The sequence below is a fragment of the Triturus cristatus genome, chromosome 11 (assembly GCF_964204655.1).
Source record: "Triturus cristatus chromosome 11, aTriCri1.1, whole genome shotgun sequence".
NCBI classification, from domain to species: domain Eukaryota; kingdom Metazoa; phylum Chordata; class Amphibia; order Caudata; family Salamandridae; genus Triturus; species Triturus cristatus.
In genome coordinates, this window is record NC_140594.1 from 136,680,223 (window position 1) to 136,702,575 (window position 22,353).

General features: G+C 47.4%; 1 protein-coding gene across 6 annotated transcripts in view; it reads left to right on the plus strand.

Moving 5' to 3' along the window:
• The window catches only part of CIT (citron rho-interacting serine/threonine kinase), a 1,313,172-nt gene that overhangs the window by 954,401 nt on the left and 336,418 nt on the right, over positions 1 to 22,353 (plus strand). For all 6 annotated transcript variants that reach the window (XM_085636268.1, XM_085636269.1, XM_085636271.1 and 3 more), the window contains exons 35-36: positions 4,760 to 4,851; positions 12,609 to 12,713. In XM_085636268.1, the coding sequence (XP_085492394.1) occupies positions 4,760 to 4,851; positions 12,609 to 12,713 (197 nt within the window). The remainder of the gene's footprint in view (positions 1 to 4,759; positions 4,852 to 12,608; positions 12,714 to 22,353) is intronic.

Consider the following 22,353-nt stretch of genomic DNA (forward strand, 5'->3'; position numbering starts at 1 on the left):
TATTTTTACAAACTGCATCCTTTCCCATCATGGCGAAAAACAATCTGAGGATGGAGTGGATGCCCATGCGCACTGTAGTCCAAGGGAGGAGTCACCTATCTCGTGACCAAAGACTTCTTCCGAAGACAACAACCACCTGCAAGCATCCGAGCCCAACACCAGATGGCCATCTACTATCCTAAGTGTGTGGCTCTGCAGCTCTATATGCCAAGAACAGATGCATACTTGTAAGTAGCATATTCCGATGCAACCACTTGTGCTGGCTCAGCGTCCGCCATACATGCATTCCAGTTTTCACTCTGCCCAGCACAATTCACCTACTCATTTTTTTTTTTTTTAAATATCTTTATTGGTTTTTTCTTAAATTTCTTTCTTTTGCTTCTACTTACACTGTGCATGGCAATACAGAATAATCAAACGCAACACATAATTCTGCGTTATACAACCTCATTAGATCACTATTTAGTTCAACACTACATTACAGGAGCGTAATCAGGATATGTCATAGTGCTCACAAGTAATATCAATAAGCAATAAACCATGCCACGCTATGATTGCCTGCCCACATTTCCGCACCATTGTTGCCAGTTCGCAAGTGAAATCACTACACAATTTGCCCACTCATGTGCAAGCATGTCATAAGGGGCTACTTTCCACCCAGGTATCTCAGTTGGCATCTGGGAACCTGCCTTAGTTTTTTTGGAAAACATTACTAGTTTTCGAATCCTGTAAAGTTACACCAACATGTATTGATTTAGATTCAATAGGACACAGTTAAACTCAGCACTCTCAAGATGAGGCAAATGGACTGCTGCACCTTTAAATAACACTTACAAAAGGAACTTAGCACTCTTAAGATGAGGAAAGACAACAGATTCAGGTGCATTTAAAATGAAACTTGTGTGTTAATTCAACATAAGAGGAAGGCAAAATATATTGGTCAATGCAGATTCCCAAATATCAGCCAAATGGAGTCAATTGCAAATAACATCTACACAAAACAAGGAAAGATAAAATATGTACATGGAGCACAGAAACTCTGGAAGTATATAACTAAAGTGGATAAAGAGAAAACCTCGCGGAGCGAAATTCTCTCATCATTCTGGTCAGGTCAACTGGGAAGCCCTTAACGGTCAGCCAGAAGTCTTGATCGGGTGCATCCACCCCAATGGGTGAGCTTCTGATTCAGCTCCAAGATTTTCCACCTTAAATACCTTGTACTCAACCTGAGAAGGAGTTTCTAGAAACCACTCTCCCTTTCTTCTGTTACAAAAACCAAGCTGATCTTACTTGTCTGTGTCAGAGTCGAGACAGAAGCTGGCTAGGCCCCTGTATTTTACTCTGAGACAGAGCTGTACATTCCACACATTTCTCTGGAAACAACAATCTCTGCCCTATGAAAGGTACCAAGCGCACTTACCACACAGCATGTTCCAACTTATTCTGCCAGGTGAGGAGCGAAAACATCCTCTCCCCTCCCTGCAAGTGCATGAGAGCACACTAAATGGAACCAGTCACACAAGATGGAGTCTGTGGTCAATATATTGTTCCTAATAGCATCATATATGGCATCTGGCTAATCAAGATGGTTCTTAAACTATGTATAACCCATTACAGCAACATTTCCATCTCATACTGGATAATGAAGACAATAATTAATAAGCTGTCAAAAGAAAAGGAAGGGGGAAAAAAACGACTACTATTTTCAATATGCTTATTACAAAAATGTCTGCATTCCCTGCAATTGATGATATATGAGTTCTATACTGAGTTTGCATCATCATCTGTGTTTCATCCACTGTCTGGCAGCTACTATTGCCCCTAGCTCCGGTGTGTTTGGCCCCCAAGAAGCCCATGGAGTGGAGTTACTAAAACAGTGTCTAGAAAGCACTTCAACCGATGAGGTCCATTTGAAAATAAGTGGAATGACTAACTCTGATTGTTCTAGCTCTATCCATCAGGAAAAAACATACATGCAGGTTGCAGCTAAATAAGCTGAAGCACTGCCCTCCTACCTACTCCTCTTTTTAATTTGCTACCTATGAAAGAGCACTGTGTAGGAGAACCAGACAAACTATGAAACCAAAAGCAACAGCAACAATGAAGTGCAAGTCTGAACATATGTATGGAGGTATCAGATGTCTTGCAAAAAATCCATTTTAAATGACAGACCCACGCTTGAACCTCACTACATCCATATCTCTAGATGGCTGGTTTGTGCTTCTAGAAGACCTTCCTACCGTGGTTAATGGTCTGCCCAAGAAAAGTGATTCCACTTTAACATCATGGAACTATGGACGATTCAGCTAACCCTTGGGGCTTTCTTGCATGCCCTCAAGTGCGCACTACTCGGGACACGAAAAGGAAGAACATCCTAAATGTCTTGCATCAAGAAAAAATGAGAGCTGATGTATTGCATGGTATTGTTGAAAGCCCAGTTTCTTTTTCATTGGGCCATCATGAATAACTGCTCCATTACCATAGAGCTATTGCTGCAAATATTGAACAGCTGTTCTGAATCATTCAGCCAAAGCAAATATGCTTGTCTCGAGTTGTAGTTAGACAAAATTAACTTGCAAAGAGTATTTGGAAATTAGGGGACTTCACCACTGGATTTGTTTACAACAAAGAAAAAAAGAAATACTGGTTCTTCGCCAGCACTAGTTGCAGCACTGACAGCAGGGAAACATATTTACAATACAATGGTCACATCTCTTTACCTGAATTTTTCTGTTATTCTTCTGAGGCTGTATCTGAGGCTCTATCCAAAATGGAGAAGGACCCCTGAAGTTTGATGATAATAAGCCTGGCTTGGGCAAAGCAGCAACATTTCACAAAAGGTGCTGGGAGTAAAAGAACAAATCAAATCTCATGCAATGATGAAAAGGCCAAATACCCTTCACATCCGGAAATCACTTTTCCGGACAACTGAATATCTAAATCCTGAACAGCTAGATAGTAGCTCTGCAGACCGAATGTGGATACTTGAGACAGATGGGACCGTACTACCTATCAGCATGTACTCCCTGAAATTAAGGAGATTCTGCTACTGGTGCTGTGAATACGGCCCTTCGGCCTGTCTTTTGACAGCACCATTAACAATTGCATCCACTCCAAGCAGCCACCTGATATGTCAACTGACAAAAAACTGCACCCAGTCCCAAGATCAGAAAAGTAGACTAAACCACGGGACCTTTGTGGGACTGCCTGTTTATCATTGCAGGAAAAACCAAATATATCTAACGTAGCTAACACTGTGTCCGAGGACAAAACCGAAACCAGGGAGCATATTCCCAACTGCAGACACTTTCCTCTTTTCAAGAATGGCTGCTCCTATAAAAAATTGACACAAGTTGAAGGGGTTGGAACACCTTAATTTAACTCTCTCCACACACCCCCTTACCTTCTGCACCTGGTAACTGGCTATACTTAGGGATGTCAATTGCATTACCCCGTTATACCCTAACAGATTATAGTTCACACAAACTTACCAGATGGCTACTCCAGATCTCTAAAGAGAGAACATGGTAGAGAACAGGTACTGGCTGGCATGTCACCATTGCATGTGGCTTCCTCACTCTATGGACCCTTGGGACATAGTTGTGGTGAAGCGATCTTCACCATGGATGGAAGAGTAACTCTTGTTCTGCTTTGTGGTGCTACTGGGGGCTTCCTCCTACAACATCACTGACATAAACAGTACTTCTTTTTTACTGGTTGCTCCCCCTCTTTGTGGACCTTTTGTTCTCTCCTACAGTCAGCAGATTTTCAGAGCAGTATGGTGCCTTGTGTGTCAGGGGATGCAACTCCGTCTGACTAAACCGTTACTCCTTTGCTGTGTTGTATTACGGTTGTGTCGGCACCGGCCAGGTGGAAGCTCCAAACAGTGGGCTTGGCTTTCTAGCTTCTAGTTCATACTGAATTAATAGAGTACTCAGAAATGCTAGGAAAAGTTTTTTTTATTTTCGTTAGTCATGTTCAATAATATACAGGGAGCAACTGAAGAAGCCATATATCTCTTCACCGATGGTGACCTTTTTCTTGCAGGGATTCTCAACATAATCTAGCAGGCTCATTATCTGAAGCAGTACAAACCCAGTTATGCCATATTGAATGTATGCCTAATCATTCAGTACACCAGGAACACGAAGTTTTCACTGAGACTGTCAGTTGCAACTAAGCATTACTTCCCTCCGTTGAAATTAGGTGGTCCTTATATTGCAATCATTTTAAATGCCACTAGTTTATTTCTATCGTGTAATCTGTGAAATTTTCGTTTGTAAACTAGTAACTGTCCTCATGAAGACTACATGCATGCAGTGGAAATGTATCCCTTTGAGTGATGGGGCATGACAATAGCATCACCACTCTGCCCCCACAGTCACTTTCAAAGGAGCATCCTGACCCAGGGGGACCCAGTAGATTCAACCCTTGATGGCTAGAGGGATTTCTATATCTGCGTGTTTTGTTTTGTTTTGGTAGGATATGGTGCAGTACTTGGGGATAGGAGATTATATGGTCTTTTGTGCACCAGATGAAACATATATACAAACTAATCAAATGAATTAGGGTAATCTGGCACCATTTGACATCTGAAATCTTCAGACTTTATAGGGACATTAAGTTCTCAAATATTTCAAAATATTCAAAACACTGGTACTGTTGCTTTCTTACCACACTTTCAACATTATGTAGGATCTGCACTTGTATAAAATCTTAATCCACAAAAAGAGTAATTTGTTAATTATATTTTTTTCAGAAACAATAAACGAGGACAACAAGGTTGGGACAAGAAATATATTGTATTGGAGGGATCAAAGGTGTTAATTTTTGATACCGACTCCAAAGAAGGTATGTGATCTGATCACCATGCACTTTTCATTAACATCTTGAGTATTCTTCCTTCAAACATCTCTTATGTTGACCTATTTCTAATGGGTATTGTTTTTTATTTCAAGTAATCTTTATTGAGATTTTGTAAAAACAAATAGGACAAATACAGTACAGAGGGAAGTAATAAAGACATCAGTTATCCGGGCTGTGGCATTAGATTTGTGCCAGATGGATTCCCATTTAGCTTGTATTGCGATGATTAGGGAAGAGGTTGTGGGAGTTAGTATGGAATAGAGTTTAGATGCTCTGGCCCCTCCCTTGGCGATGTTCTTAAGTGTGGAAGGAAGGTCAAGTGTACTCGGGGGTTGTGTTTGACGATAGATTTAATCTTTAAAAAGGTATAAAATCAATTTTGTCAAGTTAAAATATTGATTTGAGCTGTGAGAACTGTATGGGGTCTGTGAGGGAGCTTAGGTTACCTATTAAGAGGATGCCTTTGTGTGCCCATTTTTCTACGGAGAGTGTATTGCCCTCCGATATAAGGTTACCATTGTGCCATAATGACGCAAGTGTGGAGTAGCAAATTTTGTTAAGAAGTTTATTTGATTTTCCGTAGAGCTTGTACTGTGTGAGAGAGAATACTTGCAGAGTGTTGTCTTTATTCTCTTGATGGTAATAAGGGCTTTGAGGGATATAGGTTGGGCTTGAGAGTTTCCCATATTGAGCCAAGCTGGGGAGGTGTATTGGGCTGGTGGAACCAGTGAAGCCCCCGTCTCGCTAAATATGCTGTTTGGACACTACAATAGTCTGGGAGGTTTAGGCCTCTGAGGTTTTTTGGAAGGCATAGCTTTTTAAGGTCTATTCTCTGTCTTTTGGTTTGCAACAAAAAGTCGTTGAGAATGAAGTCTATCTTAATGTAGACGTTGTCTGATAGATGGATGGTGACATACTGATTGGGAAGTTGATGAGAAGGGAGATCATCATTTTGATTTTCGATAAAACCCCGCCAAGTTATGAATCTAGCTGATCATTTATCAAGTAGGTCTTTTATTTTGGTTAGGGTAGTTTTTTCATTATGACCTACACTTACTGAATCCCTTTTGTGAGGGGTGTATTATTGTTTGCAGGATGGGTTCCAGTCTAATGGCTAGAAAATTTGCTTATATTTGAAGTCAATGTTTATTAGGGTAATTGGCTGGTAGTTCTTGGGTATAGAGAGATCTTTACCTTCTTTGGGAATGGCAATTATCGTGGCTTCCGCAGTGCTCCCTGTGACCGTTTCTGTTGGAGAGGTGAGAGAAGAGGTCTTCCAGGGGATTAATAAGGGAGGGTCCTCAGGTTTGGTAGAAAGGCGGGAAAACAGTGAGACCCTGGTGCTTTCCATGTTTGAATAGTTTGATTGCTCTTGTGACCTTGTTTTGAGTGATGGGGTTTTCTAGCAGGGATTTAGTTTTATAGTCTATTTTTCTAATGGGGTTTGTAATTGGATCATTTTAAGGTATTGTAAAGTTTCATATGGGGTGTGATTACTTTTAGAGTAGAGTTTGCAATAGAAGGATTTGAAGGTGGCAAGTATATCCTCTTGTAATGGAGGTTATCTTGGACAGACAGTAATTTTGTTTAAGATAAGAGGCTAGAATGCTTCCTGCTTTGTTACACCCGTAGAAGGAGATACCTTCCTTTTTTGTAAGATGTGTGCCTTGTTGCTTAGGATATTGTTAAATTCATATTTCAGTTTCGTTAGTTGATTTAAGCATGATTTATCTGGGTTTCTTTTAAGGACATTCTCTGTGTTTTTATTTGTTCCAATTTGTGTAAGGTGTAGTTGTCCTGTTTGTTCTTCCAGGACATTAGTTTGATCATATGATCTTGTGTGGTGGATTTCAGGGCATCCCAGACAATTTGGGGGTTAGAACCAGAGTTTCTATTTTTTTTTCATAAATTGAGAGATTTCCTTTTTCATCTTTTTCCTGAAGATAAGGTCTTCTGCATGAAGGCTTTTCATTCTCCATATTTTGTGTTTTTTTTAGGGTAGTGCGATGTCGTATAGGAGGGAGATGCAGGCATGGGCTAAAGACCGGAGTGGCTCCATTGTGGGTTTAGATGTATTGGGAATGTGAGCATCATCTGCTAAGATATAGTGTATATGGGAAAAGGAGATGTGTGGGAGGATAATGTGTAGTCTTTACCTGTAGGGTTATATAGTCTGTATATGTTTTTTTAGCTTAAAAACCTTGCAAAGATTTAGCATTTGCTTGAGAGATTTGCTTGGTCTAAACGGGCAAGAGGAGTCCCTAGCCTGGGTCTCGTCCCACAGCAGGTTAAAGTCTTCATCCAGAAAAATTCTGCTTTTTGAAAGGATGTGTGCTTGCTTTTTGTGAATTTTTAGCCAGAAGGATGGCAGGTCATTATTGGGAGCATGGATGTTCACTACGACAAACTCCTTATCTTTTTGGAGATTTATTATAAGCCATCTGCCTTCTTGGTCTGCTTCTGAGGACGTGATGTGGAAGCTCAAGGTGTCAGATATAAGGGTGATGAGGCTATTTTACTTTTTGGAGGCTGGGGCACAGGATATGTAATACACCCAAAGTTTACATCTTTAAAGGTAACCTTTGTTTCGTGCAAAAGAATGAGGCCATCCTTCAGTCTATGAAAGTAGTGTCGAATTTCTTGGCGTTTTGTCGGGTGGTTCAATCCCTTCACATTAGGGGATAATCTGTTTCAGTTATGCAGTTTTGGATGAATGTGATTTGTAAAGATAATCTATAGTTGTGATGTAATGGGTTAGGTTGGAGTAAAGGTATAGGTGTCAGGGGGGGGGACTGAGAAAGGTAAGGATTAGAAGGAGAACAGCAGAGGAAGGGTAGGGGATGGAATGGACGGAAAGGACGTAGAGAATAAAAGGCGTATGGAGAATGAATGAGGATGGGGAAGCAAGAGAGTTGAGAGAGAAGGGGGAGAGAGCTACAGCAAAGGAGAAATGGAATGTAGGAGTAAAAGTCCATGTAAATAAAGTGCCACTTAGGTGGAGTGCTGATTGCAACTAGAGGTAAGATGATGGAGGCTACGAGGGGTCGGAGTCCAGAGTCAAAGGCGGAATGCCACGCACTAGGGGTGGCATTGTGCTGTGGATTGGTAGAGCAGGACTCGGCCTATAGTTATGATGTGGAGTGGTGAGTAGTTCAGAGGGTAGAGAGACATTGTGAGTAGGTGGAGACAGCAGTTATGTTATGATTTAGTGTGTTAGTGGAGTGGGCATAGGGGACATCAGGCAGCTCAGTGCATTAACTGATATATCAGAACAGTACACTTTAACATGAGAACAAATACTTTGTTGAAAACGTAAAAACTGGTTGAGGCAGGTGAAATATCCCATTTGATAGAGACTACTAGCCACAGATTCCTTAACGTAGAATTATCCCCAGGCGTGAGACTGGACCTGGAAAACTTTCTTGCCCAGCATCTCTGCGCGCCAGGGGGGGCCGACCCACGTGAATCCGCCCCGACGTCCTCTGCGGGCGTGACGTCAGTGAGGTCACATAAGCCCTTTCACGGCGCGCTGACGCGCGGACCCGGATCGTGTTCCTGGCCTGTTTTCAGGCTTTCTTTTTACGCTTAGCGTTTTCCTGGGTACAGTGTGCGAATGACTTCGGGCTTCAAGACATGTTCGTCTTGCGCACGCCAGATGTCGGCGACAGATCCTCACCCCATCTGTGTGTGGTGTTTGGGGGAGCACCACGACTCAACGGATTGCGAGGCGTGTCGGCAAATGAAGTCGAAGTCCCAGCGGGAGCGCCGGATGAAACTTCTTTCGGCGCGCATCTCTAGGTCGGTGTCGCCGCCGCGTCCGTCCCCCGCGGACAGCTTCAAGACCTGCTGCTTCCGTCTCCGACATCGTCCTTCTCCCAGGCCGCAAGGGCGTTGCTCACCTGTTGGTAAATGTCGCAGTTTGTCCCAGAGGCCCGGTACCTGGCCTGTTGGGGGCGTGGGTTCTTCGCCACCCTATCCGCCATTCCCCGGCGCGGGGGCGACCAGAGCCCAGATGGAGGCCTATGCGGCGGCCTTGCAGGCCTCGTTGGCTCTTCCTTCTTCACTTCCTGGGACGTCTGCGGATCCCTTGCTGCGTGCGGGGATTCCTGCGGCGTCGCCAGCGTCTCCGCCGCGGACAGGTTCAGATCCAGGTTCGGAGGATGTGGTGCCGTAGGGGTGCGGCCCTTCGGGGTTTTCTCCTTCGGACTTTGGCGCGTCTGCCTCGCTGCAAACCCCCGTGGGGGTCCCTGTGGTGTCGCGAGATGTTGCCAGGGTTCGAGGCGTGTCCTCGAGTCCCCCTCGGTCCTCTGGGCAGGCGGCGGCCTTGTCCGAAGCCGAGGTGACGCCGCTCAGACGGCTGCTGGCCCTGGCTAGGGGTTGGGGCATGTCCCCGGGCCCCCCTCGTCCCTCCACGCAGGCGGCTGCCTCGTCGGAGGTCGAGTCGACGCCTTTTCAGTGCCGTAGCTTAGCCGCCCCGGCTCAGACCCAGCCCCGGTCTCCCGCGCTGCGCCGGAGGTCGTTCTGGTGTCCCCTTTGGCACCGGTCGACATTGACCTGACGCCGGTGGCACTCTCTACGGCACCGGTCTTACATCGGGTCGTTGATTAGTCTTCGGACGCCCCTTCTTCTCCAGAGGTTCGGCAGCTGTTTGTTTCATCTTCTCCGGAGACGAGTCGCAGCTAGTAGTCTCTATCAGATGTAAAAGTTACTTACCTTCAGTAACGATGTATCTGGTAGGGACGATTCTAGCCGCAGATTCCTTCACGACACGCCCTTCCTCCCCGTTCTGCGAGGACCCTCTGCTTTGGTTTCTACCGTCGCCTCCCTCTGGGTGGCGTATCTTCTGTGGGTGTCCTCTTCGTTTTCTTCCAGTCAGGCATTCCTCCAGCTGGTTTCTCTGCAGCATGAGGGCCTACTTTTGCTCTTTCCCTCTGTTGTTAGAGTTTCTGATCCCCACCCGGTCTTCTTCGTTGGGGGTTCTTTTATCTGTCCATTGCCCTCTTACTCCTTTCAGAGGTTATGGCCCTCCTTGGCAATGTAGTCTGTGGATGGATTACCTGTCCTTTGTCCTCCTACTCCTTTCAGGAGGTATGGCCATCCTTGGCAGTGTAGTCTGGGGATGGATTGCTGTTGTTCCTCTGTTCGGGGCTTGTGGCCCTTCCCTTTATGGTTGTGGTTGCAGTCTCTCTCTCTCTCTCTCTCTCTCTCTCTCTCTCTCTCTCTCTCTCTCTCTCTCTCTCTCTCTCTCTCTCTCTCTCTCTCTCTCTCCTTTCCCATGCTTGTGCCTCTGGAATGGCTCTCGCCTTGCAAGGTGGTTCCACGGAGTGGTACTTTGCACTGTTCTTGCTCTGGCTTAGCTCCTCTGGCCTTCTGGTGCTTTACTGCCACCTGGTGCTTTCGCCTTGGCTTGCGCAGTTGTTCCTCAGAGTGGTGCTCTGCTCTTTTCCTGCTCTGGCCTGCTGTTGTCGCCTTCTGGTGCCTTGGTGCCACCTGGTGTTGTTTCTCACCTTTTGTTTCTCTCTATTTTGTTTCTCTGGTTTTTTCGCACACTGTTCCCATGCTCTCCTCAGTTTTGTTGTGATGGCTCCGCGTTGTGGCGCGGAAAAAGTTATCCGAAGCAAACTGACGTCAGCGCGCCGGGGTGGGGCTTATGTAACCTCGCTGACATCACGCCCGCAGAGGATGTCGGGGCGGAGTCGCGTGGTGCCGCGCCCTCCTTACCCCCTCCCTCCCCCCCTGGCACGCAGAGATGCTGTGCAAGAAAGTTTTCCGGGTCCAGTCTCACGCCTGGGGATAATTCTACGTTAAGGAATCTGCGGCTAGAATCGTCTCTACCAGATACATCGTTACCGAAGGTAAGTAACTTGTACTTCATTAACTGATGCATGATAAGTGAATTATGAGAGGCGCAAGGTGTGCATGGTAGCCAGAAATATGACTTATCGACCAAAGTGAACATACTTTACAACATTATTTAGATAAAGTAGCTCTGAAGTAACGTTGAAGCCTCAATCACTAGTTGAGTGATGTGATGTAACCAGGCGAGGGTGGTTCATATTGGTCTAGTACACATCTAGTTTGCCAAAGATAACATTTAAGTCCAGCAGGCTGAGTTAGTTAATATTGAACACAGTGTAGGAAGAGAAGAAAAGTACATGGTGCAGCTAAGTTTACTGTTTATCTGGATGTAGTAGATGGATGTATTGAACACCCATTGTTCATAGCGAGTGCTACCTGAACTTTGGAAATTATGGTAACACATTACCTGTACTTGTGATTATGGCCGCCTAAAGAGCCAATGAATCATAGGGTCTGATGGTGAACAAGACGTAAGTGACTGTTAAGCATTTCTAGGGTGGAAAAGAGACACATAATGTTCATGGGAGACTCTTGTCTATAGATGACACAGGGGCGGGACATCTTCTGGGAAGATAGTGTAAGTTATGGAGTGAAAATTATCTATCCAGTGTGGAGCGACCATTTCAGAGAAGGGTGCGAGACAGCAGCATTTGTAAGGAGTGTAGTGGTCTAAGAGTTTTGATGCTGAGTTGGTGCTTTGGGATAGGTGCTAGGTGCATATGTTTGGAACAATAATAGTGCTTTAATGTTTCAATGTCCGAATTAATTATGTGCATGCGCGTTGGCATTGGGCATCTTACTAAGTGTTGATGGAAAAGTTAGTAGTGGTTAGTTGGGGTCAGTTACCACGATTGTTAATGAAAGGTATTGTAACGTTATATGATTATGGCATTGTAGGTGGGAATATTTAGTTGGTGAGGAAAACGTTTTAGTATGTTAAGTTCTTAAAGGTTTAAGAGGTTAAGGTAAGGTTAGTAGCTTAATGATACACCACTAGCGGTTTAGGGATTAGTCGTAGATTACATATGAGTACGAGGATCAAATAGTAACCTAAGAGTTCATGTTCAACTCCTGTATCTCTGCAGTGAATGAATCCAAGTCCACAGGGTCGTCGAAGATGGAGGTTTTCCCGTTTTAGACGGTTTTCCATTGTGTAGGTCCAATGAAGGAGAACTGTATTGCCAGATCTTTCAAAACGTTGCTTAGGGCAAGGAATGCTTTCCATCTTTTCACTGTGTCTTTGGAGTAGTCTTGCGAGAAGCCAATGGAGGATCCGTGCCAGAGAGAATTGTATCTGTGTGAGAGTAGTGAAGGAGGCGCAAAATCAGGGCTCTGGGTATTGAGTTGTTTTTTAGGCTGGAAGAGCGCTATTTATTTTGAAGTCTTTTGTAAAACTCAAGCCCAGAGATTGTGGTAACCATTTTTCTATGAAGGCACCACAAGATGTGGCCTGTTCTTCCACGCCCTCTAGGAGGTCAAAGATTCAGAGCTTCCTCCTCCTAAGTACAGCCAGCATTGTTATATTTTAAATTTTTAGCCAGTTATAAATGTGTGTTTTTATGTATCATGGTTTTTGAAAGGGGTGTTTCATTCTGACCTATGAGATGAGTTTGTTTTAAAAATGTTTTTATTTGACTGCTGCACTTTACTATCACGTACGTTTATGATTTACTGTGACTAAATCAGATAAAGTATTTGTGATGAAAACATACACTGGTTCTTTCATTTTAATATACATTGCACTTTCATGTGCTGTAGGAAAAACAGCAATAGTGTACTTTGACAAGAATCTGTTGTAACCCAGTTAAACACCTGATTTTTACCCTGCTCTGTTCCCTAAAATATGCTTTTTCAACTGCTGTTGATAATTTTTTGTCCTTTAGGTAACCACAGACCAGTAGAAGAGTTTGAGCTGTGCCTTCCTGATGGAGATGTGACCATCCATGGAGCTGTGGGAGCCTCAGAGCTTGCAAATACTGCCAAGACAGGTGAGAAATGTCTGTGAAAGCCAATATATGTGATTAGGATTGATCGTAATTTGATTTAGCTATGGTACTTGGTGCATTCTTTCCAGGCTGTCTTTTGGTTTGGTCATATTCATGGCAGCAAAAGGGCACTCCTTTATTATGTTAAGGTTTCCAAATGTACCATAGCTGAAACCCCTGTGTACAAGACAATTATTGTGATCATATTGAGTCAAGATTGTGATTTCAGCGGTGTTAATGCTGATCAGCCCTGACTTGCATTGAAGAAAGTTGCAAAGGAATGTGTAAAATGTTAAAATAGAATTAGTAATTGGCAGCATTTCCATGCTAGACCCCTCTTGGCCCTACAGCTTAGTACAGGGTCTCTCCTATAACGTATTTGAATAGATTATCTTTGCACGTGCACAGGTTAAAATGTATGCTCTTTCACACCCAACAAATGTCCTGGTTGTTGATGGAGACGACTTGGAGCAGACTTCCATAATGTCTCAGGAGACTATATTAAACACATTGCTATTGTAACTTGGCTTGTTGGTTCTCAGATAGTAATACTTTAGGAATTTCAATACATTAGGAAATTCTTTGAAGAAAATGGTATAAACACCTGTCATTCAGTGACGGAGAATTTAGTGACTGGAGTGGAAACTTAAATATTGATGCTGAATTTTAGAAGATTTTCATACTTGTGCGCATCATGTTGAGGGAATTTAGATTATATCATTTACAAATTGTAAGATGTGAATTTGGTTTTCTGAGGATTATCTTTTTATAAAGTATTTACAAAAGGATGATCAGCACACACTTATTTGCAACCATGAATTGATTTGCTAAGATCGTTGTTCTCATCAAGTGAAATCCCAAAAATTTCATGGAGCCGTATTAAGTTTTTTAATAATCCTTTATTCTTTTTTTTTTCTTCACGTATAGCCCACGCGTTTCGTCCCTTCGTGGGACTACTTCAGGGCTCAGTCATGTGATTTTTTGAGTGTTCTCTGGAAATGGTTTGATACCATTTCTGGAGATCACTCGAAGGGGGCCAATGGGCATTTTGATCGCACACTACTGATGCGGTGGCCAACGCAGGCCTGAAATATTAGAAAAAGAAATAGTTTTATTTCGAGGTATTGAACCCAACAAACATCAACGAAATAAGCAGAATGAAAATTGTATGCAGTTGAACATTGGAGACAATACATCTATTACATGAAAATATCACGTGACTGAGTCCTGAAGAAGTCCTGCGAAGGGACAAAACGCGTTGGCTACACTGTGATGTGAAAAAATAAATAAAGGATTATTAAAAAACGTTTCCATGAAAATCTTTTGGATTTCACTTGATGAGAACAACGATCTTAGCAAATCAATTCATGCTTGTAAATAAGTTGGTGCTGATCATTCTTTTGTAAATGTTTATGTGAATTCATTCACTATTTGGGAATTAGGAGGTCTTGTCTTCCCGTGATCGTTGCACCACACATAACAGGTTCCCACTAAAATAACAACGTGTAGTATTGTGTCGAAGGCCTCCTTGTAAATTGCTTGCTTTTTATAAAGTATCTTATAAAGTGTTCAAAGGTTTTATAAGCAGTTGCAGTGTTAAGGGCTGGTCCAGGCTGACTGTGTTGTTGGGGAAGAGGTTACACTGACAAATGTTGGGTTTCAGTGTTACATGATATCTGGGTAGGATATATTATGTTATCCATATTTGTAGCTCTCGCTATCACCCAGGAGAGTATCCTGGCGCTGAGCAGGCGTGAGTCTAGCCAAACCTAGAGCCTAATGGAACTACTCGAAAAGCCAGATCTTCAGCTTTTTACGGAATTCAAGAAGTGAGCAGGAGGCTCTTGTGTGTCGACCGTTGGATTTGGTTTTCTTATGATTTTTAATTCGTAGTATTAAAAAGTTGTAAAAGTTTCATGTGAGCAAAAATATCTGTTCACCTGAAAAAACATCTAGATCATGTTACGTTTTACGCAGGTGACATGTAATCCTTTTGGAGAATGGTGGCATTGCAACCTGTCTACATGGGATGAATGGGTTTGTGAAACTATCTCAATGGAAAGCCTTTATGTAGAACTTTAATGACAGTGGCCAGACAGAAGTCGAACACCGTTTGCCCAAGACTGAGACGTCGAATGAACCCTTGCAGGTCACTGACTAAAACATGACTTTCTTCATTTTTAATTACTTAAGATGTAGTCCCATACCACTTACCAAAGTCAACCTCATATTCTTTAACTGAAAAAAACTGCATCTTGAGATCTGGTACAGATTAATAAGAGTCTTGACTGGTGATTTATAATGAAATGGTAGTGGGAGAATCCAGAGCATGACAACACCATCTTGTTTCCATTATATGTGGCAAGTAAGAGGCCTATCTGAAAGAGACTATTAGTTATGGATTCCTAACCTTAGAATTACCCCCAGGCATCAGACTTTATCCAGAGAATTTTTCTTCAGCAGTACCCCTGCACGTCGGTAGGTGTCGTCGGTCGACTCCGCATTCGTCGTTGGCGTCATGGTCGCCGGAATGACGTTGTGGTATCTACTTAGACGCCGCCCCTGCATGCTGACGTAAGTTCTTTCTTTTTCCATGCCAACCAGCGCAGATCTAAAGAGAGCGTTACCTCGAGTCACTTTTCGACTCTCTTTTTGCGACTTTGTCGACATCTTTTCGAGTCGTTACGACTACTGGTGCACATGGATGTCATCTCGGCAGATTGGCTTCAAGCCTTGTGGCTGCTGCCACAAGCTGATATTGGTGACGGACCTCCATCTTGTATGCCTCTGATGTCTGGAGCGTGACCATGACGTCATGCTTTGACTGCCGGCCCATGGCCCCGAAGTCTTTGCGGGAGCGGTCCAGAAAGCTTCTGGAGGCCCGACAGTCGGCTCCACGCCTTTAGCGGTCCAGGTCAAGAGGGAGGTCGCGGGACCGGTTGCGGAACCATCACCACCACTCCTCGTCGAAGTCTTTGGGTAAGTCGAAGCACAAAAAGACGGCGAAGAAGCAACGCGGGATGTGGATGGTAGTCGTCTGGCTCCGCCCTTGGAGCCTGTTGGGTCGGCGCCAAGCCTCCCTCCCTTTCCGGGAGCCAGAGCAACCCTGCCCAACTTCGTAGCTTTTACGAAGTCCTCCATTCCATATTTGGGCATCCCGACTCCGCCGGTGCGCCTTCGGGCCCCGCCAACTCGGCTGGGGGCTCTAGGATTTTGATGGCTTCGGCGCCAGAGGGCCCCCAGGGATCCAGGTCTGGATCCAGATTGGCGCCGGTCGACCTTGTGACACCACCTTCACTGCTGAATCATTGGTGCCCCCTCCAACGCTGATTGTGTCCCCAACCGACGTCGAACCCAGCCTTCCCCTCAATGTGGACACGGAACCGGAATGACATCGACTGACGTCGGTAACGGGCCGACCGGTACTTTAGTACCCCTGTTCTCCCCTGGTGCTCCCTATCGCCCTGAGTGGCTACCAGAGGAGGGTGAGGAGGACTGGGAGGGGTCTGTGAACCCTCTGGCAGACCAGTTGGAAGAACTGGACTGGAGAAAGGAGTTGGGTGAGGCCAGTGGTCTGGACACTTCTCCAGACCATGACATGCTTTCTCCCCCTACCATGGCTATGGAGGAGGGTGCTTCATACGCAGTGGTGTTGCGTAGGGCAGCTGAGGCCTTAAACCTTGAGCTTCCTACAGTGGCAGTTAGGACTAACCTCCTGACCGAGGTGCTTCAACCGGCAGCGGCCTCTTTGGAGCCCCTGCTGCCATTCAATGAGGCCCTCATGGACATCCTTTTGGGCACTTGGTCCAAGCCCAACACAGATGCTCCTGTGGATAGGATGATTGCCCAACGTCACCGCCCGAACATGGGCAAACCCATTTTCCTCTCCTAACACCCCACCCCTGAGAACTTGGTGGTCTAAGCCTGGACTTCCAAGGGCACATTCCCTACCGCACCACCTGATAGGGAATCCAAGAAACTGGACCATCTTGGGAAGAAGATTTTTTCTTCCTCCAGCTTAGGACTGCGGTCGGTGAAAACTGCGTGTCTCTTGGGCCGTTACTCCCATTCTGTGTAGGACACCCGTCACGCCGGTACTGGCACAGTGCCCAGAGGAGGCCCGGGCCGTGCTCTCCCCTGCAGGGGCCGAAGGGAGAGACACAGCGAAGTTCTCCATCCGATGTGGGCTGGACAGCACCGACTTGCTGGGCAGGACTATTTCAACGTCACTAGCCCTACGACGCTACACCTGGCTGAGGTCCACTGGCTGTTTGAGTGATGTCCAAGCTACACTTTTGGACATGCCCTTTGATGGCCGTCGCTTGTTTGTCAACAAAGCAGACAACGCGCTCAAGCTCTTTAACGACTCTAGGGCTGCGGCCAGATCCTTGGGCCTCGCTTCCACATCTCGACCCGCGCAGGCTGCTTTTTGCACCTTTTGTGGCTACGGAAGGGGTGCCTCGGCACGTTCCACCCAGAGCCACAGGCCTGGGCAAGCTGTCCAGCCTCTACGCGGCTGAGATGTGGGACCCACCATCATGGGTCTGGGGGCCCGTGGGTGCGCCAGTCCACCAGCACCTCCTCTGCGGCAGCCTCCAAGCCCTCCTAGTCCGACCTTTCAGGCCCATCATTCTCCAGTGGGCGGCAGGATTCGCCATCACCTCCTCCACTGGCTCAACATCATGTCGGACAAGTTGGTTTTGCGGATGGTCCGAAGGGGCTACTCCCTTCCCTTCGAGACTACACCCCCCCCCCCCCCCCCCCCATCCATGCCACCTCAATTCCATCGCATGTCGGAGGATCACTTGGTCCTTCTCCAACAGGAAGTTACAGCTCTCTTGGCCAAGGGAGCTATCGAGCGAGTTCCTGCCCCAGAAGTAGGCCGTGGTTGTTGTTCCCACTACTTTCTGGTGCCCAAGAAGGACAAGGGCCTGCGTCCTATCTTGGATCTCAGGAACGTCAACCGCTTCCTCCGGAAGGAAAAGTTCAAAATGTTGACACTGGCTCAGGTCCTGTCTGCCCTCCACCCTGGAGACAGGATGGTATTGTTGGATTTGCTGGACGCTTATTTTCACATCCCCGTCCTGCCGTCCCATCGGCATTACCTACGGTTCACGGTAGGCCACAAGCACTTTCACCCCTCGGGTGTTCATAAAAGTGATGGCTGTAGCCGCAGCTCATCTGCGCAGAGCAGGGGTTCCAGTCTTTCCCTATCTCAACGACTGGCTGTTGAAGGCGGGCTCGCCCCAGGGTGTCGTCTCCCACCTCCAGACTACGGCCGACCTCCTGCATTCGCTGGGGTTCACCATCAACCTGCTGAAGTCACATCTGATTCCCTTTCAGAAGCTCCTTTTCATCGGAGCGGTTCTGGACACAGCACAGTTTCGGGCTTATCGTCCCAAGCAGCGAGTCGGGGATATTCGGACCATGATTCCGATCTTTCAGCCTCTATCCTGGGTTTTGGTCAGAATGACCCTGAGGCTACATGGCCTCTTGCATCTTGCTGGTGGTTATGCCAGGTGGTTTATGGGGGCTCTGCAGTGTGACCTGAAGTTCCAGTGGGTACAGCATCAGGGGAATATTGCCGATTGCATCCAGATCTCGGAGGGCACTGTGCATCAATTGCAGTGGTGGCTAACAAACTAGGATTGGCATGTCCCTCTCCCTTCCTCAGCCAGTATTCACAGTGGTGACAGATGCATCACTTCTGGGGTGGGGTGGCCACATGGAACAGGCAGAGAACAGAGGCCTCTGGTCTACGGCGGACTCAGGGCTCCACGTCAACCTTCTGGAGCTTTGGGCAATCTGTTTTGCACTGAAGGCATTCCTTCCTTCTGTTAAAGGGAGAGTAGCGTAGGTGTTCACAGACAACACCGCCATATGGTACTGCAACAACCAGGACGGGGTGGGGTCGTGGACCCTATGTCAAAAGGCTCTGGACATGGCTGGAACAAGGGCGGAGAAACTCTGGTGCATGATGGATCACGAATGGAGTCTTCACTCTGATGTCGCCACCGAAGAGAATGCGCAATGTCAGCAGTTCTGCGCGTTGGAATTTCCAAGGCGGCACTCGCTCGGCGATGTTTTTCGTCGTGAGTGGAGTTGAGGTCTTCTATATGCCTTTCCGCGTATACCACTTCTACCCAGAGTGCTGAAGAAGATTAAGCTTGACCGGGCCCAAGTCATTCTTGTGGCCCCGGACTGGGCTCGAAGAGTATGGTATCCCAAGCTCTTACACATGGCCATCGGTCCTCCGGTCTGACTGCCCCTTCGGGAGGATCTTCTGTCACAGCAGCAGGAAACGGTCCTCCACCCGAACCTATTCAGTCTCCACCTTCTTGCGTGGAGATTGAGTGGCAACAGTTGACAGCTTTCGACCTTCCTCCCGAAGTCTGTAAAGTTATCTTGGCAGCCAAGCATCCCTCCACCAAAACAGTATACGTCTGTAGATGGAACAAGTTTGTGGCATGGTGCTCAGCAAAGCCTGTGGATCCCTCTCTGCCCACCTTTCAGAGGTTCTCCTCTTCATTCTTTCTTTGGTCCAGCAGGTCTCTTCTCTGGGCACTCTAAAAGGCTATTTTTCGGACATTTCGGCCTTCCTTCGGCTTCCTGACCAGCCTTTTTCTTTTCAAGTCCCTATTGTAAATCGCTTCCTTAACCTCTTCAGTGCCCCGCCCTTTCCCCGCCCTGTGCCGGGCGTTGAATTAGCGGGCGGGGTTCATGACGAGAGTCTCGTCATGGGCACAGCGCAACCGTGCTCCATGACGAGACTATCTCGTCATGGGCACTGAAGGGGTTAAGCGCATTACACACTTGTTTCCTCCAATTCCTTTCATAGTGCCTCAGTGGGACTTGAACCTGGTTCTGACCTATCTTATGTGCGCTCCTTTCGAGCTGCTACATAACTGTCCTCTCAGACTTCTGACACTTACAACCTTTTGGTTGCAATCACCTCGCAGGTTGAGTGAGCTTCAGGCTCTTTCTTCCAAACCTTTCCTTGATGTTCATCCGGACAAAGTTGTCCTTCGCACTTGGCCTTCTTTCCTCCCAAAATGGTTACCTCTTTCCACATAGGACAGGCCATTACTTTACCCACCTTCTTCCCGCCCCCACTTCCTTCTAAAGAGGAAGAGAAGATTCCACCGTCTGGATCCAAAACGTGCGCTTTCATTCTATCTAGATCGCACAAAACAATTCCGGGTGGATGGCCAACTCTTTGTTGGCTATGTGGGTTCCAAGAAAGGTCGGGCCGTGCAAAAACGAACCATCGCCCAATGGGTCGTTCTTTGCATCAAAATCTGCAATTCCTTAGCAAAAAAGGAACCTCCAGTGGGGTTGCGCGCCCATTCCACCAGGGTGACGGCAGCCACTATTGCTTTGGGACGTGGAGTCCCCCTTCATGACATCTGCCAGGCAGCTACGTATGCTTCTTTGCACACGTTTACTTAACACTACTATCTGAAAGAGACACGTTAGTGATATTCCTTACCTTAGAATATCCCCAGGCGTCAGAATGGATCCGTAAAGTTTTTCGTCCGCAGTACCCCTGCGCGTCGGAAGGTGGCGTTGTGCGGCTCTGCGTCAGTCGCTGGCGTCGTAGGCGCCGAGATGATGTCACGGAGACTACTAAGGCCCCACCCATGCGCGCTGACGGCAGTTCTTATTCCGCGCCAGCAAGCGCAGATTCGGTTAGAGCACATACCCTAGTCACTTTTTGACTAAACTTTGGAGACTTTTGTCTTCCATTTTTGAGTCTTTGACTCCTGGTGCCACGTAGGGATGCCTGGATTTAAATCCTGCGGGACCCCCATGGCATCTGTCTCTAGTGTCTGGAGTGTGATCATGACTCCCAGTCATGTTTGGACTGTCTGGCCATGGCTCCGAAGGCCTTGCGGGAGCGGTCCCACAAGCTGCTGGAGGCCCGGCAGTCGCCCCTGCGCCGTTCGAGGTCCAGGGGTTGTTTGAGGGACCACGTGCGGAGCCATCACCATCGCTCCTCGGGGTCGAAGTCTGCACACATAAGAAGTCAGAGAAGCGTTTCCGGTCACCGACATCCCCCAATCGGTCTCTGGACGTGGACGAGGGGGCCGGGGGTCCCACGGCTCCTTTGGAGCCTGTGAGTCCCGCGACCTACCCACCTTATCCGGGTCCGTTGGCGACTCCTGCCCAGGTGCAAGATTTTTTTGCTGCCATGGACCGTCTTTTCAGGCCTCGGGCTCCCACCGGCGCGCCTTTGGGCCCCGCGGTCCCAGCTGAGGGCCTTCCCTTGCCGGCTCCGGGCCCAGCACCGCAAGGTCCTCTGCCGGCGGCTCTGGCCCCGGCGTTGCAGCGTCCTCCGCCCCCGGCGCCGCAGTGGGTTCCATTCGTTCCACCACCACCCTTGCCCGGGTTCCAGGACAATTTTGTTCCTGGTTGGGACCCTAATTGGTACACGGCACCGCTCGACCATTTATATTCCCCTGTGCCTCCCCCACCGCCGCAACCTGTTCCATGGGCAGTGGAGAAAGGGGACAACTGGGAGGGGTCTGAAGACCCTCTTGCACGGCAGTGCGGGTCAGAACCGGAATGGACAGAAGAGTTGGAGGATGCAGGTGGCCTTGACCTCTCGTCTGACCCTGGTTTTCTTTCTCCTACTCCTTTGGTTATGTTGGAGGGCGCCACATACACTGTTGTGCTCCGTAGAGCAGCTGAGGCCCTTGACCTCGACCTTCCTATGGTGTCCCTCAAAACTAATCTCCTCACTGAAGTACTTCAACCGGCAGCAAGCTCTATGGAGCCCCTGCTAACGTTCAACGAGGTGTTAACTGACGTATTGATGGGCACCTGGTCTAGACCATCCACGGGGCTTCCCGTGGATAAAAACATGGCCAGGCGTCCTCGCCCGGCCGTCCCTGCTTTTTTGACAATCCACCCTACCCCGTAGAGCTTGGTCATTCAAGCCTCCACTTCCCAAAACGCATTCCCTACCGCCCCAGCAGATAAGGAATCCAAGAAGCTGGAAAAGTTCGACAAGAAACTGTTTTCATCTGCCAGCTTAGGGCTGCGGTCGGTGAACACCGCATGCCTCTTGGGCCGCTATTCCCACGCTGTGTGGGATACGGTTGCGCAGGTGCTGCCTCAGTGTCCGAAGAAGGTTCGGACAGTGCTTTCTCAAGCTTTTGCAGAGGGGAAAGATGCAGCAAAGTTCGTCATCACGTGTGGACTGGACACCGCAGACTCACTGGGTAGGGCAATTTTCACAACAGTGGCCCTACGTCGCCACGCCTGGTTGCGGTCCTCTGGTTTTTCAGGGGATGTTCAAATTTCTCTAATGGACATGCCCTTTGATGGTACTTGCTTGTTTGGTGATTAAGGCCGATAGTGCGCTGGAGCGTTTTAAGGACTCCCAGGCTACGACCAAGTCCTTAGGTCTCTCCTCCACGTGCCCGGCCACATCTGCTTTTCTTTCCTTTCGTGGCCACGGAAGGGGCACCCCGACACGGTCGTTCAGCCAGAAGCCTGCACAGAACCAACCTCTGGGGGCCGGCGTTCGGGTCAGTCCACATACCCCCCCCCCCCCCCCCCTCCTCCTCCCAGCCACATCCGCCTCAAAGCCTTTTCAGTCTCTTAATCCAAATGCCACCTGCAGCTGACCATCCATGCC